This window comes from Scomber japonicus, chromosome 4 (genome assembly GCF_027409825.1).
Source record: "Scomber japonicus isolate fScoJap1 chromosome 4, fScoJap1.pri, whole genome shotgun sequence".
NCBI lineage: Eukaryota > Metazoa > Chordata > Actinopteri > Scombriformes > Scombridae > Scomber > Scomber japonicus.
In genome coordinates, this window is record NC_070581.1 from 12,619,714 (window position 1) to 12,638,487 (window position 18,774).

Below are 18,774 nucleotides of genomic sequence, written 5' to 3' on the forward strand. Positions count from 1 at the left end.
GTATAAAGTAAGAATAGTATGGCAGTTTTATTAGCTTACAAAAAACTACAGCCACACAGAAGTCTGTTTAAATAGTTCTATGAAGTGTCATGAAGGTTTTAATACTGTGAACACAATATACATGAAAAACAAATATTAATAAAAAAGGTATTAAAGTTTTGAATGTACAACGTATACAATGTGCTGTAAGATGTCTGAGGAACTGGCAAAATATCACTGAAGTGCAACAATTTAATGTATGTATAATATGATGAAAAAGAATTTGTTTTAAAACAAAAAAATATGATCAACAATGTTGATATACTGTTCTACTTTACCTGTAGAACTGATGCATGTATGCTTTTGCTAATCTATCAAAGTGTCAAGTGAAACTTCAAGTGATCACTACATTACACCTTTTCCCATCACGGAGAAGTTCATTTCATTTTACACAAAGTCACAGAGCCCTTCTTAAACCAGAAACCTGGGTAGAGGGGTTTTGTGAATTTGGCTTTGAAGGTGTGTATGTGGCTCAGCCCTCCAGATGTGACACTGTAATAAGTCAGAGTGCCACCTTTCCAATCTAGAAACACTGCTATTTTTTGGCTGGGTGGCCCTTCAATATCTATGGAATCCTTCCCATGCATGGCCCTATATCCAGTGCTCAAGCACACCAGATTCCAGGACATGTCATTGAAGCCGAAGCCACCAATACTGTCCAAGGCTCTACTCACATCTTTATATGCTACTGCAATGCCGACCGTCCCACTCCACTCCACCTCCCAGTAGCAGAAGTCTTCCAGGCCCTGCTTACACAACACCTGATTCCACTTAAACCTGCACTTGTTTTCATGTTGAAACTTCTTCTCCTTCACACTCTCCATAGTTTTCACTCCTCTGTTCCCTTCAGACAGAATGAGTCTTCTGTTTGCTGTGTTTTCATCAAGCCTCAGATCTTCACAATCTGATAGACAAAACAAAGAACACATAATTCAGCATGTTTCATGTTTTGTTGCAGTTAAAAGACTGTATAACATTGAAAGCAATTTAAATGAACCAGACAACAAAAAAATCAAGATATGTCATATGTCTAAAGAAAAGTAAAATCAATTTAAAATCAGATGTCTTATGGTAAAATGTAAACAATCATGTCACTGTCATCCAAACTTTTAGAGTGTATACATTACACACTACCAGTGAATTCATCTGACCCTCATTTCAAAATGATCAGACATTAGCCTGGTGTCTATACTTGGTGTCCAAATGTTGGAAATCAGAAAAAGACTTACACTTCTTCAGCCCTGGTTTTAATCGATGTTCTCCACCATGGTCCAAACTGTATAAAATGAGGGGGAAAATGTCCAACTTCAATACAAAAGGTTTGATAATTGCTGTTATTTGTAGTACCTGGTGGGTTAGGAAGAGGAGGTGTTTCAAGTGCTACCTTGCAATTTTTTGTGCCTTTGTGGGTAACCACGAGACCTCATATATAAATATGTGTTTACATACCATTATCCTTCAGAGCAACACCGCAAAGGTTTTGAGCTGCTGCCATCTTTGACATACTAAAAGTTAGCATGGTGAGTGTTTGGGTGAGATGTGTGTCCATGTGTTTGTGAGAGTGGCTCGATGTCAAAGACAAAGTGTTAGTACCATTTAAGATTTTCACCACTAATATGTATCAAAAAGACAATATTTTAACAAACTACATGTTCAATTGGTAAGCAGAAGCACACTTGTCACATAAATTGCTGCTTCACTGAACACACCATCATCAGCTCAGCCATTAAGTACAACACATAAAAAGATTAAGGCTAAAAACCTTATGTGCCATGCTACAACACATGGAAGGTGAAGTGAATACAGTCAGAATCAGTGTTGAACATCACATCTATGAATAATGATGCAACCACTTAGCTTAGCTTAGTGCAAACTACATAGTCATTAACTGTGAAACTTTGAATTGGATTGAACTTGATGAGTCACAAGATTTTGCCTTGTGTGTATATCTAGTATGAATAATATATCCGGCTCTGGGAGAAGTAGCTGTTTGAAGACTGATACACTGATATCCTGACATGTTAACATACCAGAGTGTCTTCAGCTTCGTATTTGGATTCTCAGCTATAGCAGAGAGCATCTCCACCCCATTTTCTCCAGGGTGATTGTAACTCAGATCCAAGTGTTCCAGGTGGGAGGCTGTGTTGGACCTGAGAGAAGAGGCCAGGAAAGAGCAACCATTCTCTGTCACCTGACAACCTGACAGCCTGCAGACACACACACACACACACATCGTATTGTATGACTGAATCATTACATTTCTCTTTCTGGTTATCACAACACATTTTTAGTGATGACAAATTTAGTTTATAAAGTCTGAGAAACATGTTGCTTTCATTCAGTCTAAGACTGAATGAAAGCAACATGTTTCTCATTTGTCAGAAATATCTAGACAGCTGGGGTCAAATATGTAACCAGACCCTAATGTAGAGTAAGAGCCCAAATCCGTGTCCTGATAAATTAAAATAATGAATGATACCAACTACTCCACAATGTAGGAGAATGAGTCCACTAAGTTTCCTCTAATTGGACATTTGTCAGGCATTTATTTTCAGCAGCCATAAAAGTCTGAAATAAAATTTTAATGTTTTATTTTGATGAAGTGTGTTAACTTTACCTTTTGTAGCAGCAATGTATGCATATTGACAGACCCTAAACATTGTATCTATGGGCCTTGTCCTGGCTATATGAATATTTGATTTGTACAACATACATTACTTGTTCATTCACATAATAAATCAATTCATAAGATGCCATCAGTGTTTTAAATGTTGGTACTTATTACCAGTAAGGTTTTCATTACAATCAAGTAACATGTTCTGAGAGCCAAAGCAAAACTGGAATCCAGCGGTAAGAAAACTTAATTCAAAATGCATACAGTATTGAGTGCTTCTTCTGTCACTCTATACAACTATAAAATGTGCAGCAAATATAATTTACACTTACTTGAGAATCTCCAGTTTACAATGTCGGCTCTCCAGGCCTTTAGCCAGTTCCTGCACACCTGAATCCAGCAGATCATTATGACTCAGGTCCAGTTCTGTGAGATTAGAGGAGGCGGACCTGAGGACTGAGGATGACAGACCTTTGCAGGACTCCTCAGAGAGCTCACACCAACTCAGCCTGTGAAACATATTTCTAATCAGACCACCAACAAAGTCATACTGTGCAACTAGTGGAGCTACAAATTTGTAATACCCCATTAATTTCCAACACTGCTGATTCAGGAACACCCCAGATAAGAAAATTCTGTTGTGCTGACCAAGTGTGTTTAATCATTTGGCTTGCAGAATCATTAACTACTGAAGTTAGTCGCTAATGGTCCTTTTTGTTCCTCTTGGGTTCAGTACAGTACTGATAACATGCTGTTTAGTTGCATGTGACTTAGAAACTAGCTAAACAGTGTTAGCTTGCTTTTTAATTGTGTGGGAGCAAGTAAAAAGGAGGTGGTTCTGGGACTCTTGAAGCCCCTGTGCCCTGTGTCGTGGACCACATGCAATGGAATATGAGTTATTGACGATAACTATCTGCTCTTGAATTAATTAATAATAAGGCTCTAAGGCAGTAATTATACATAAGGTTGGAGAATGGTGTGGAAAACGTTCCAATTCCAATTCAGAGGAAACTGTTTATCAAGCCAGTGGGTCCAGTGAATATAAGTTAGCCTGAGCAGATACGATGTAGATATAAGTTCTGGTTAAGCAATGGGTATCTATTGTTTACTTTTGGCAAGTGTACAACTCACAGGCATTTAACAACATTAGGTCAAAGTCATAATGTTAATGTCAGAGGGCTCAATAGATTTGTGACAGCACAACTTAAAACCTGTAGGACCTAAAAAAGGTACACAAAGTGTGGTACATTTTACCATTTGTATTCATAAAACATGAAGCCTACTTGTTGCCATGTAAAGATTTATATTTAATGCTGTATGTAGCAACATAAAATCATATTTGCAAGAGAGATATTTTTTTAAGTACTTACAAAGTAGTTTTAGAGACCTTGACCACCGGCAACATTCCTAGAAGAACGCTCTCTGATTTCTTGTACTTTTTCAGATCAAACACATCAAGGTTCTCATCTGATGTCAGCAGCACAAAAGTCAGAGCTGACCACTGAGAGGCAGACAAATTTTCAAATGCCTGTGTTTCTGAGTTTAGATACTTCTTTTTGACTTCTTCCACAAGAGAGTGGTCATTCAGTTCATTCAGACAGTAAAACAGATTGGGGGTTTTGTTCGCATCACCTTTCTCTTCCCCAATCTTCTTTTTGATATACTCAATTGTTTCGGTGTTGATCTTCGTGTTATTTTCTTTCTTGGTCAGCAGCTCTTGCAGTAGACTCTGATTAGTCTCAAGAGAAAGTCCAAGAAGGAAGCGGAGAAACAGATCCCAGTCTCCATTTTCACTTTTTAAAGCCTTGTTTACTGCTGTTCTGTAAAAGTTTGATGCATGAGAGTCTGCAACTTTTGAAGTAGGGTTGGTAAGCAGACTTGTACCTGTGTTATTGAATGTATGAAAGACATAAAAAGCTGCCAGGAACTCTTGAATGCTTAAGTGTACAAAGCAGTACATTTTCTGTGGGTACAGCCCACAGCCTTTTCGTTTGATCTGAGTGAATAATCCTGAGAATACTGCAATTTCTGGGTTCATCTCATTCTCACACTCTTTCAGATGATCTTCAGTTTCTGGGTTCATCTCATTCTCACACTCTTTCAGATGATCTTCAGTTTCTGGGTTCATCTCATTCTCACACTCTTTCAGATTATCTTCAATTTCTGGGTTGATCCCACACTGTTTCAGGTGATCTTCAGTGAAGAGAAGGTTTCCTTCCTTTAGCCCTTCGAAAGCCAGTTTTCCCAAAGATAGGATTGTTTCCATGTTCTTTTTATTCCAGCATGAATCTGTTTCATCTTGACGATACTTCACATTAGCCTGTCGGCATTGCAACAGAAGGAAGTGTATGTACAGGTCAGTCAGAGTCTTGGGCATCCCACCTTCTTGGTTTCGGTTCACAAAGTCCTCCATAACGTTTGCAGTGATCCAACAGAAGACTGGGATGTGACACATGATATAGATGATCCTTGATTTCTTCACATGTAAGATTATTCTTTCAGCCAGATTCTCATCACTGAATCTCTTCCTGAAGTACCCCTCCTTCTGCTCATCATTGAATCCTCGTACTTCTGTAACCCGGTCAACTTTATCAGCAGGTATTTGGTCAGATGCTACAGGTCGGGAGGTGATCCAGATTTGAGCTTCTGGAAGAAGGTTTCCCTGGATGAGGTTCGTCAGCAGAACATTCACTGATGTTGGCTTTCTCACATCCGTCCACTTTACATGGTCTTGGTCGTTTTTGCTGAAGACAAGATGAAGGCGGCATTCATCAAGGCCATCCAGGACAATCAGGATTTTGTACTTATCATAGTCGCTTATTTCTGATGTCTTCATATCGGGGAAGAACTGATGAATGAGTTCCTCTAAGCTATGTTTGTTGTCTTTTCTCAAATTCAGCTCCCGGAACGGAAGTGGAAATATATAGAATATGTCTTCTTCAGGGTTAGGGTTAGGATTGTCTGTACCCTCAGCCCAGTCCAGCATGTACTTCATTGAGGCAATGGATTTTCCAATCCCTGCCACTCCAATTGTTAGCACAGTTCTGGGTGTGTTTTCTCCAGATGCAGGTTTGAGGATTTCATTACATTGAATGTTTTTTTCTTCTTTAAACTTTGCATCTTGATCCTGACTGTTTTCACTCTGACAACTGATGTCTCCCCTCTCACCCTCTATGATGTCAAGATCTGTGTAGAACTCCTTCAGTCTGGCAGATTTATTCTGCTTATCAGTCCCCTGAGACACACAATCAAATTGCTCCTGGAGCTGAGATCTGAGTTTCCTTTTACTTCTGATATGAGGCTTCTCTGTAAGAAAACAAATTAAAGTTACTGTGGACAGAAATTATCCAACAGTTGTGATTAAATGTTTGGCCAGGTTAAAGGTTTGGCTCTTTTTTGTTTGTTTGTTTACAAATTACTCAAGAGAAAATATATTAGTTATATTATGTGTTACATTACTGAGCATGACTGTTAAAATTGTCTTTTAAACAACTTAAAAGCCCCCACATCCACATGTTACATCTCCAGACATCCCGACTCTCCCAGATGTTCAAGGAGTCTCCCGCATATTGATAGCGGCTCCCTGATGCCCACAAATAAGACAATCACCCGGAAGCAGGAGCGAGCAAGCAAAAGTGTGCTGTACAGAGAGACTGCGAGCGTGTGTGTGTTTGTGTGACTATCAATGCAGCGCGTGTGAGAGCAAAGTGTCTTGATAGCTCTGTGTTGCTGCTTATTAGACCAATTTCAAACAATGTTTAAGAGAACTAATTTCGGTTTATTCTCTATGGATCCAGTGACATAGGTTTCAATAATTGTCTACAACTTATAAAGATAATTAGTAAAAGAAAAATGGCTTATGCCTAAGGTATCTATTATCCAGAACCATGGTATTACTACTGAGATTGAGTTGTGGTCTTTTTTATTATTTATAGTCATGCCCTGGTAGTTTTGATGAAGACTTGCTTACAATTGCACACTTATTTTTGAAGCTTTGACAACCTTCATCTACTTTTATACACTTACCTCGTATTTGTGTCTTCCTGTTCACACATTCATCAGGCAGCTTTTCATCAGCTGAAGGTCTGGAGGTGATCCAGAGCTGAGCAGAAGGAAGCAGGTTTCCTCTGATGAGGCTGGTCAGTAGCACATCCACTGAGGCTGGCTTTCTGATATCTGTCACCGTCTCATTGTTGTCAAAGTCAAGAGGAAGTTCACAGGCGTCCAAACCATCCAAAACAAAGACAACTTTTAAATGTTCATAGTTGGAGATTACAGAGTCTTTGGTTTCCTCGAAAAATCTATTTAGAAGTCCCAACAAACTGACTTTTTGATCTTTCATCAAATTTAGTCCTGCAGCTCTGAGAGGAAATATAACCTCTAGCTTGTCAACTTCATTTATCCACCAAGTGAAAAATGAAGAGTTGTTGTCACTTTCAGCCCACTCTCGTATGAACTTCTCTACATGGAAGGATTTTCCAATACCACGTTTTCCAGTGGTCAGCACGGTTCTAACTGTTTGATCTTTTTCACATTTAAAGATTTCAGATACTGAATTCACTCGTGTCACTGATTTCACCACATTCTGTCCATTTTTCTCTTCAGCATTGACCTCACCACTTCTGTCTTCTTTCAAGATGTGTTCTGTGTTTTTCTGGTTTGGATGATTTAGGTCTTCATCTTTAGTGTTTCCTTGATATCCTTTCTTCAGGTTTGATACCAGCTGCTGCCGTCGCTTCAAGGTCTCTGAATAAACAAAACAAAGTTAAGCAAATTAATAATTAGTTAATGATTAACAATAAATACTGTATGAACCAGTTATCTTTAACAATGATTAGTCGATTAATTGGCTATTCACCAACATGAATCATCAACTATTCTAATAATCTGTTCTGACAGTAAACTCAATGCTTTGGATTTGGAAGGGGTTGGTCGGGACAAATCATTTGGAGTCTGTCCATCTTTTGGGCTGATTACATTGATAGTCTGGCAAAGATTTTATTGCACTTACAGTAATGTAACAAGTTTAGTTGTCAACTCTCCACTATGAAGGGGCCCCTAGAGACATCATTCAGAATTACCATGCACATACATATATTTGTCCTCTGTCATACACCTATCAAACCAACCTCATTCACATACTATACTGAAAACCACACACACATACAAGTGAAATGCCATTACATACACAACTGACATGCTCTCATTAAAACTACTGATGATTTTCCATACAAAAATAGTAAAATATGCTCTTAAAATGCTCTCACAGAGTAATTCAATTGAATCTGCACAAAGGATGGACAGATAATGTGGTAGTTATATCATCCAGCCTTACTCACTGTTAAAGTTTCATACCTTTACATTCTGTCACTTTGTGGATATATTGTGTAGGAATCTTGTCAACTCCTGAAGGTTGAGAGATGATCCAGAGATGAGCAGAGGGAAGCAAATTCCCTTTGATGAGGTTTGTCAGCAGCACATCCATCGAGGCTGGTTCTTTAATATCAGACAGGTCTTTGTTGTTTTCAAAGTTAAGAGGAAGTTCACATTCTTCCAATCCATCAAGGACAAAGACTATTTCACATTCATCATAGTAGCAAAGTACTGGTTGTTTCATGCCAATGAATAAATGGAGTAAATCTTCCATGCTTTGAACTTTGTCTCTTTTTGAATTCAGCTCACTGAAACAGAGTGGGACTACCAGGTCTATGTTTTTGTTGGATTTTTCTGTTGCCCAGTCAACCATGAACAGTCTTGTTTGAAATGTTTTTCCAATGCCAGCCTCTCCTACTGTTAGCATTGTTCGCTGTTTGTTGTTTCTTAAAAGTTCGACTATTGCATCATATTTAATCTTTGCAAGTTTATCTTCATCTTCTTTGTTTTTAGCAGATTTTATCTCATAGAGTTCTGTGTCAGTCTCATGTTGACGCTGTTCCTCTTCATACTGATCGAGGATTTTCTTCTTCAGGAGAGCTCTGATTTCGTCTTTGGCATCTTTCGCTGGAGTGAGAAAACAGAAGAAATTATGCAAAGACCTGAAGAAGTAAGTAATGACTGTAACCTTGCATTATTGAGTAAGGTTACAGAAAAAACAAAAAAGTTAAAATAACTTTCTTTTTTGAGGAGGCATGGGGGGTGTAATGGTTAATTATTGATAAGTGCTAATACTTAATATATTACTTATAAACCATTAATAAAAAAAGAAAAAATCTTCTGCTCATAGTTGTCTACAGCCTCTGCGGCTCAGATACACACTATGCAGCTAACAATAAGGCTATGAAACAAGTATGTACATCAGTGGGTTGTCCCAGTGACGTCATGCGCTCCTAGAAGGGAACCCACCCCCCACCTTTTTTTTTTTTTTACATTTCACTGAGAAGAAAATCTGGAACAGGAAGTATCACTTTGTCTCCTTCATCGCTCCACGAGCCAGACACACTAGCAATCCCACAAGTGTCTACATTGAAAACTACATCTTCATTCTTGTAAACCTGGATTACAAAGTTTACACCAACCCAGTCGCATAGCAGGTGAGATAGTCACGAAACAGTTCATATTCTGACCCTTCATAGCATTTATATTTTGAAAGTTCTGTTTAATATTCGTGAATTACTGGACATGAATCAATAGATAAAATGTATTATTATGCCAGTACGACTTGGTTGCGCAGGCGCACTGATCGCTCATGTTATTGCATTATTTAAATTAAATTCGTATGATATCATACGAAAAGTAGTACACAACTTTTTGGACATCATACGAACAGATAGTGAGAATACATTGTTATAATAGGTTGTAGTTCCAGCAGGTGTGCAGTGTTTGCTGCTTGCATCTCTCTCTCCCACCCCAGTTGGCCGGTGTGTTCAAACTCAGAGCCCTTTCGCTGTGAGATGGCAGGGCTAACCACTGCACCACCGTACTTAATGAAACCCTATTAAACGCTAAAATAGAGAGTCTGCATCAGTGCAGGCTTACAATCGTCCTTACAGGAAGTGCGTGCACAACAGGGGAATGGAGGAAACAATACACAGATGTAAGAGTTCTGTTTTTCTGCTTTGTCAAGTATTTAAGATCAAACACACCTTTGTTTTCCTCATGCTTACTTCACAGTCTCAGGCAACAGAGAATACATGGTGGGAGAAGATAATACTAAAATAACGAGATCAATCGATCTCGAGCCTACCGATGAGAGCCTACCTAAGAATAAATTAAAACAAGTCAAAGTTACCTCATATCGCATTCTCATTGTTTTAGATGTTATGTGTTCAGAGTGAATAGAGAGGCAGCTCATACAGTTGCATAAAGTGCATAAAGAAATAGCATAACATCCATGCACGGCATCTATCCATCACCATGGTAACATATGCTTCCTTGTTCCAGTAGAGGCAAGGGCGTCCCATAATTTGGCTATCCATTTACAACCTCCCCATTCATTAGAAGTACCCTCCACAGCTGAGAGTGCAACTTGATTTGGAGTGACACTTTGCAGTGAAGTGATAGTGGGTAGGAAGAGGTTTGGGACTAGCCCTCAGACAGGAGTTTTTTCTGTGTCGCTCAGTCCTTACATATCAGAAACATCTGCCATCTCATATGGTGTGCCTCAGGGTTCTGTCTGAAGAATTCATTTTAAAGTTATTTTATTCACCTGAGTACATACAGTATGTGACCCTCTCCATCCATATATACCCAGTAGGTTATTGAGGTCTGCTGACCAGGGCTGTCTGAATAGAAAAGGGATTGTGCCTTTTAAGTAGTGGCTCAAACTTTTCAAAATGTTATTCTTGTTTTATTTGTGTGAAATGTGCTATACAAACTAAATGTATTATAATTAAATGTATGTATAATAAATATTATTAATTTGAAATCTGCATCTTGAAAGGTTTAAGGCTTCATTCAGTACTGGAGGGACACTAATCTCGCTTTAGGAAATCGGTTCAGTGAGTTCAAAACCAAGCTACATCAAAGACTGTTTCAAATTATGTCCAACAAAATGATTTGGGTTAATTTGACATCAGGTGTATGGGGCTGGGGAAGACGATATGAGTAATTTTAAATTAATACTGTAACATTTCAGGCACCAACATACGCAACAAATCAAAAACCTGATAACTGATGAATCACTAAAAAGTAGTTTCTGATTCCCGTTTGTGATTAAAGAAAAACATATTAAATTGTTTGTACTCTAGGATGTTTCACCTTATGGGGGAAACAAAGAAAGGTAAATAATGGTATGATAATCATGAAGTATTGGGGATTACCTAGTAACACCCAAGAAGAGCAACTAATGTTTATGTAATTATTTGTTTTGTGCCACTCAGAAAATAACCTAGAGTTAAGCAAGAACGTCAGTTTGTCCCCTCACAGATATACGACGAGTATTAGGGCCACATGAGGGGGAAAAAAATCCACAGATTAAACTCGACATGACAACTTGCTAGCTGACAACAGATTGTAGATATCAAAGAAACACAAACAACAGCAGATCAGCTAATGAATGAAATGTTCTGCTATGTCTCTCCTGAAACCTATAATTAAACTGGATATGCTATACATCATTAAAACATCTGGTACAGTCAATAACTGTATGGAATCCACTGTGTTTTGTATGTAATGATGATACCTTTGTAGGTGGTGCAAGCCTATTATTATTCTTGCTCAATTGTGTTAATAAAAATAAGCACAACCCCAGGCTTAAAGACTGTTTGTCCATATTGCCTTGAATCACATCTAGTAAGAAATGCATAATGACATTTTTAGAATTTCAAAGTCAAGGTCAAGGCAAACTGTAAGAAATGGCTACAGCTGGTTGAAATTTAAACCAACACTTATTAGTATTATTAGAAACTTCACAAATCAAGTTTTAGTTCTCATTTGGTAACAGTTTTAGTATTTTTGTGTATTTGCTGGCCAATGTTTGCTTTGACTGTGATTGCACTTATTCATGAAGCTTTGACAGCCTCGATCCACTTTTGTTAGCTAACCTCGTATTTGTGTCTTTCTGTGAACAAATTCATCAGGCAGCTTTTCAGCAGCTGAAGGTCTGGAGGTGATCCAGAGCTGAGCAGAAGGAAGCAGGTTTCCTCTGATGAGGCTGGTCAGTAGCACATCCACTGAGGCTGGCTCTCTGATATCTGTCACCGTCTCATTGTTGTCAAAGTCAAATTCGCAGGTGTCCAAACCATCCAAAACAAAGAGAACTTTTAAAAGTTCATAGTTGGAGATTACAGAGTCTTTGGTTTCCTTGAAGAATCTATTTAGAAGTCCCAACATACTGACTTGTTGATTTTTTATCGAATTTAGGTCTGACAGTCTGAGAGGAAATATAACCTCTAGATCATCTTTGCCAGACCATTTCTTTTTAAGCCAAGTGAAAACTGGAGACTTTTTATTTTCAGCCCACTCTTGTGTGACCTTCTCTACATGGAAGGATTTTCCAATATCAGCTTCTCCAGTGGTCAACACGGTTCTGATTTTTTTATCTTTTTCGCATTTGAAGATTTCAGATATTGACTTCACTTGTGTCACTGATTTCACCACATTCTGTCCATTTTTCTCTTCAGCATTGACCTCACCACTTCTGTCTTCTTTCAAGATGTGTTCTGTGTTTTTCTGGTTTGGATGATTTAGGTCTTCATCTTTAGTGTTTCCTTGATATCCTTTCTTCAGGTTTGATACCAGCTGCTGCCGTCGCTTCAAGGTCTCTGAATAAACAAAACAAAGTTAAGCAAATTAATAATTAGTTATTGATTAACAATAAATACTGCATGAATCAGTTATCTTTAACAATAATTAGTCGATTAATTGGCTATTCACCAACATGAATCACCAACTATTCAAATAATCATTCAATGGTTTCAAGTATTTTTTAAGAAATATTAGAATACTCTAGATTCATGTGAATATTTTGTGGTTTCTTTATTAATATAATTGAATCTGCACAAAGGATGGACAGACAATGTGGTGGATGATGGGCACACAGACCAATTATCTATTAATTTAATTAAAATGTGCTATATCTGTAGGCCTATATGTATTAATATTGGGACATGATAGTTTAGTCATATCATCAAGCCTTACTCACTGTTAAAGTTCCATACCTTTACATTCTGTCACTTTGTGGATATATTGAGTAGGAATCTTGTCAACTCCTGAAGGTTGAGAGATGATCCAGAGATGAGCAGAGGGAAGTAATTTCCCTTTGATGAGGTTTGTCAGCAGCACATCCATCGAGGCTGGTTCTTTAATATCAGACAGGACCTTGTTGTTTTCAAAGTCAAGAGGAAGTTCACATTCTTCCAATCCATCAAGGACAAAGACTATTTCACATTCATCATAGTAGCAAAGTACTGTTTGTTCCGTGTTAATGAATAAATGGAGTAAATCCTCCATGCTTTGAACTTCATCTTTTTTTGGATTTAGCTCGCTCAAATGGAGTGGGACTACCAGGTCTATGTTTTTGTTGGATTTTTCCTTTGCCCAGTCAACCATGAACAGTCTTGTTTGAAATGTTTTGCCAATACCAGCCTCTCCTACTGTTAGCATTGTTCGCTGTTTGTTGTTCTTTAAAAGATTGACTACTGCATCATATTTAATCTGTACAGGTTTATCTTCATCTTCCCTGTTTTTAGCAGATTTTATCTCATAGAGTTCTGTGTCAGTCTTATGATGTTCCTTTTCATCCTGATCGAGGATTTTCTTCTTCAGGTGAGCTCTGACTTTGTCTTTGGCATCTTTCTCTGTAGGGAGAAAACATAGAAAAATGTATGCAAAGACCTGAAGAAGTAAGTAATGACTGTAACCTTGCATTCTTGAGTAAGGTTACATAAAAAAACATGCAAATAAGACAACTTTGGAGTTCCTGGAATTGTGTATCATCTCTTTTGGTGGCAGTTAACCATCTCCTCACAGCTTAAGCCCCCACAACAATCAGTTCAATCACTGAACAAACAGAAAATTCACCCAGCCCTTGTCATAATTTCATACCTTTACATTCTGTCACTTTGTGGATATATTGAGTAGGAATCTTGTCAACTCCTGAAGGTTGAGAGATGATCCAGAGATGAGCAGAGGGAAGCAAATTCCCTTTGATGAGGTTTGTCAGCAGCACATCCATCGAGGCTGGTTCTTTAATATCAGACAGGTCTTTGTTGTTTTCAAAGTTAAGAGGAAGTTCACATTCTTCCAATCCATCAAGGACAAAGACTATTTCACATTCATCAAGTACTGGTTGTTTGATGCTTGTGAAGAAATGACCAAGTAAATCCTGCATGCTTTGAACTTCATCTCTTTTTGAATTCAGCTCACTGAAACAGAGTGGGACTACCATGTCTATGTTCTGGTTGGATTTCCTGTTTGCCCAGTCTACCATGAACAGCCTTGTTTGAAATGTTTTTCCAATGCCAGCCTCTCCTACTGTTAGCATTGTTCGCTGTTTGTTTTTCTTTAAAAGATTGATTACTTCATTATATTTGATCTGTTCATATTTCTTGCCTTTCTTATACAGTTCTGAGCCAGTCTCATGTTCACTAAGTCCTGCTTCATATTGACTGATTTTCTTCTTCAGGTCACCTGTGAGTTCGTGTTTGGTATCTTTCTCTAAAATGAAAAAATACAACAAAAATGATTAAGACCATTCAATTAAGTCATAATTCATATTAAGTACAGTAGTATACAATCTTTCTTTCTTATTCGCTGGTAGAATCTTTGTGTTGTTCCTTGTTTGAATACCTGAATCTTGTTTGAAGTCGAGTGGATGAAACTCAGACTGGTGAGTTTTCATGGAAGAGCTGCTGACTTGTCCCGGTGACACAGGCGGGCTTCAACATAGAAAAAAAACAATTTTGTAATTTGTGTCTATACAGATATTTGTGCTAAATGATTTGGTTAGTGATTTTCTATACTTATCTTATTGTCAACAAATCTCATGTGGAGAGCCAAACCAACAATGAGCTCATTCTACATACTATTACTAAGGGAGATACAGGATACGTCAGCAGTGTGTGTGCATCCTCTTTATGCGTGTGTGAATACCTGCCAGAGGCTCTGTCTCAAACTTACTTTTAAGCAGTTTTAAACAATATTTTACAATCTTAGTTCAGATTTAGATATTATTAACTGTCTATGTTTTACCCTGATCAAGGATTTTAGTCATTGGACAGGTATCTTAAGTTATTTTCACGTTCTTTATGCTGACACCAGCAGGTTTGGGTTTTCACTCAGAATGTGTGTCAGTCAGCATTTTTAACATTCTTAATGAACTGATCTTACTGATTTTACTGTCTCCTCCGTTTATAACCTCAGTCAGGATTTCTTTCCTATTTTTTTCCTTTCTCTTTAGGCATGAAAGAAAATATTTAAACTTCATTTTTTCTTTCACCAAATGATATACTATTACATTATAATAACATAAATCAACTGACCGACAACCAAACTACTACAGGTTTAGTGGTGATGTATGGGATGACGTGCTAGTGTCCACTGTGGTGGTCGAAGTGTAACTTTGACATCAAAATCCTTTTATACATAAGAAAACAGCTTTTGAATAGCTGTCCACTGCAGTGACCACTATACATGAAAGGGTTAAGATACAGAAATTACCAGGCAAATCCTTTAATACCATTACAAATGAGGTGAAATGCATCTCTCAGAGTTTGCTGTTCTACTTTCTCTTTCCAATGTCCATCTTTCTCCATCTGTATTCTGAACTTTTTCTTTCAGTCATATCCTTAATTTTACTTAACTTTCCCAAATAATGTAACAATCCTATAGGTTAATACTATAACCACCAGTTTCAATTATTCCAACTTTCTCTCTGAGAAATCATGTTTTGTCTGTGACTATGGCATAGTGGACTGGCTGAGAATACTGCAGTACCCATGAGCCTCAGCCACCATTGCTATGGAGGAGAAGCCAGTCAGAGGTGTGAATCAGAGCAGTGATGAATTCAAAATGCTTTGTCGAACTTGTACACAACATGCATTCTAAATTCACTTAAGTGCCCCACAAATTAAGGGCATACTCATTCTAGGCAATCCATACCATGCCCGAGCATGTTTGACCCCTAAAGTCCAGTTCATTTGACTTGAAAAGGTGGGATTGGGCACGGTTCTGGTGGTCAGTATGCATCTAATGTGATCACTAACCATGACATCAATGATGCAACTGTCCCATTATATCACTGTGCGGCATAATTGCTAAATCTATAAGGCATGTGTGAGGGCCATGAGGCACCACACCCAAAAGGAATACAAATAATCCATGAAGTAAGTAATTATGAACTCCACTGTGCTATGCCCAAAACGTTAACATAATATGAGCTCAGGTAGCGTGGTATGGGGAGGGGGGACAATGGTCCTCGAGCACAGTACAAGGCCACAGGGCCTAGTGTGCCCCCCCCCCCCCCCCCAGACACACACACCCCCACACTTTTCAACAAAAAAATTCCACCTACCTTGGGTCAAGTCCGAAGCTGAGAAGGTCGTCTGGGGGGCGGTCACTATTCATGGAGATGATGTTGGGTACAGTGGAAACTGGCCTTTAATGTACATACAGGACAAATCACCATAATTGTATTGCATTATTTTCTATTTTTCTTCCTATTTGTCATGGCCCATTCCCCAGATATAGCTGGAATTGCTTGATTTCAAGAAATTTCTTGATTGTAAGAATTTCAATTTCCTCTCATATTTGGTAGCTCTGAACAGGACTGAGAAGTAAGTATTATATTACTGTCATGGCTGGTAAGGTACGCTGTATGAAAAGCTACAACCAGCGACTAGTTAGCTGAGCATAAAGACTCAAAATAAACAAAATCAGCCTACCACCTCCTCTAAAGCTCACTAACTAAACCATTATATCTTCTTTGTTTAATCAATACAAAAACTGAGTAGCCTGGTGTGAATGTGCAGATAATTCCCTGGTATCACATGTGCTTATTTGGGTATAAACACTGTTGTTTTAACATTTTAACATTAATATTGTCTGTATCAAAGCCCCAGCAACTAACCTCAAATTTTAAGTCGCATCCTCTGCTGTTTCTACCTCGTGTGAGCTTTAAATCAAATTTTCACAGTTGAAATTATTCCACTTAATATGTCAAATATATTCTCTTCAGTTTGTTTTGTCTCTGTCTGTCTGTATCAAAGCCCCAACAACTAAATTATCTTACCCTGTCAAATTTGAAGTGTCATCCTTGGATCCATCACTTTTCATGGAAACATTGCTGGAAGCAGCAGAGACTGCTGTTTCTTCCTCATGCAAGCTTTAAATCAAATATTAAAACTGTTTTTACAATACTGAACTTTAACAATTTTGAAATCTTTATTTTTGAGATTCAACATTGAAATTATTTTCCTTGATATGTCAATATCATTCTCTTCAGTTCATTTTCTCTGTCTCCATATGTCTATGTATCAAACATCCAACATTAGCAGTTATCTTACCCTGGTAATCCTTTACTGAAGCTGAGAGGTTCATCCTTGGATCTGTCACTTCTCATGGAAACATCACTGGCTGCAGGAGAGACTGGTCTTCCTTTCTCATGTGGGCTTTAAATCAATTTTTTTTTTTTACATTACCAAACTTTAACAATATTAAAATCTTGAACATTATTTTTGAGCTTCACAGTTGAAATTATTTCTCTTGATATGTCAAATTCTATCTCTTCAGTTTGTTTTGTCTCTGTCTGTCTGTATCAAAGCCCCAACAACTAAATTATCTTACCCTGTCAAATTTGAAGTGTCATCTTCCGATTCGTCACTTTGCACAGAAACATCACTGGATGCAGCAGATCCTTCCGTTTCTTCCTCATGCAAGCTTTAAATCAAATTTTAAAAATGTTTTTACAATACTGAACTTTAACTATTTTGAAATCTTGAACACTATTTTTGAGATTAAAATTATTCCACTTATTATGTCAAATATATTCTCTTCAGTTTGTTTTGTCTCTGTCTGTCTGTATCAAAGCCCCAACAACTAAATTATCTTACCCTGCCAAATTTGAAGTGTCATCCTTGGATCCATCACTTTTCATGGAAACATCACTGGATGCAGCAGAGACTGCTGTTTCTTCCTCATGCAAGCTTTAAATCAAATTTTAAAACTGTTTTTACAATACTGAACTTTAACTATTTTGAATCTTTTATTTTTGAGATTCAGCATTGAAATTATTTTCCTTGATATGTCAATATCATTCTCTTCAGTTCATTTTCTCTGTCTCCAAATGTCTCTGTATCAAACATCCAACATTAGCAGTTATCTTACCCTGGTAATCCTTTACTGAAGCTGAGAGGTTCATCCTTGGATCTGTCACTTCTCATGGAAACATCACTGGCTGCAGAAGAGACTGGTCTTTCTTTCTCATGTGAGCTTTAAATCAAATTCACATTAGAATTATTTCTCTTTATACATCAGTGTTATTAGGATCAGTTTGTTTTGTCCGTCTCTCTGTATCAAAATCAAATTCCAAAAAATGTTACAATGCCAAACTTTAACAATTTTGCAGAGGTGGAAAGAGTACTGAAATATTTGACTCAAGTAAAAGTACCACTACTTTGATGAAAGTTTACTTGAGTACAAGTAAAAGTACTGGTCTAAAAACATACTCAAGTAAAAGTAAAAAGTAGCTTGTTAAAAAAATACTTTGAGTAAAAGTTACTTAGTTACTTTTTTAACGGGGGTGGGGGGTGGGGGGGGGGGGGGCGGCTGTAGGACAAAGTGTTGGCTCATAAATCTCTAACTAGTTGTTTTAATTAAAGATAAAGGTATACATTTACAAATTCAGCTTCAATGACAAAATATGTCGACACACAACATTTAAAACATTTATGGAGATATGTGTCATTTTAGTGAAGACCATCCCATAAAACATTTTCAAATAACACAACCATTAGATTGAAGGTGGCATAATTGTGGATTCTGTAAACCCGGAGCGATTTTAGACTTTTTTTAGGGAACATATTTTCTAAATTTGATCTCAGCACCCCTAAAAATAAATAATAAACCCTCCATAGTCTCTAAATATTGTGTGGGTAACACTGAATGATTATTGGGGGTTTTCAAAACACTTGCAGGGCATTGAATGTCAAATTCTCATTAGGAGCTGATCTCCTCTAAAGCTCTGA

The 18,774-nt window shown here is 37.7% G+C and overlaps 1 protein-coding gene across 1 annotated transcript in view; it reads right to left on the reverse strand.

Annotated features, from left to right (window-relative positions):
* Nucleotides 1–416: 416 nt before the first annotated feature.
* Nucleotides 417–18,774, reverse strand: part of LOC128357562 (NACHT, LRR and PYD domains-containing protein 3-like) — a 40,336-nt gene continuing 21,978 nt past the window's right edge. The window contains exons 5-8 of the mRNA XM_053317926.1: nucleotides 2,986–3,162; nucleotides 2,070–2,246; nucleotides 1,269–1,315; nucleotides 417–943 (exon numbers count right to left, since the gene is read on the reverse strand). Of these exons, the coding sequence (XP_053173901.1) occupies nucleotides 417–943; nucleotides 1,269–1,315; nucleotides 2,070–2,246; nucleotides 2,986–3,162 (928 nt within the window). The remainder of the gene's footprint in view (nucleotides 944–1,268; nucleotides 1,316–2,069; nucleotides 2,247–2,985; nucleotides 3,163–18,774) is intronic.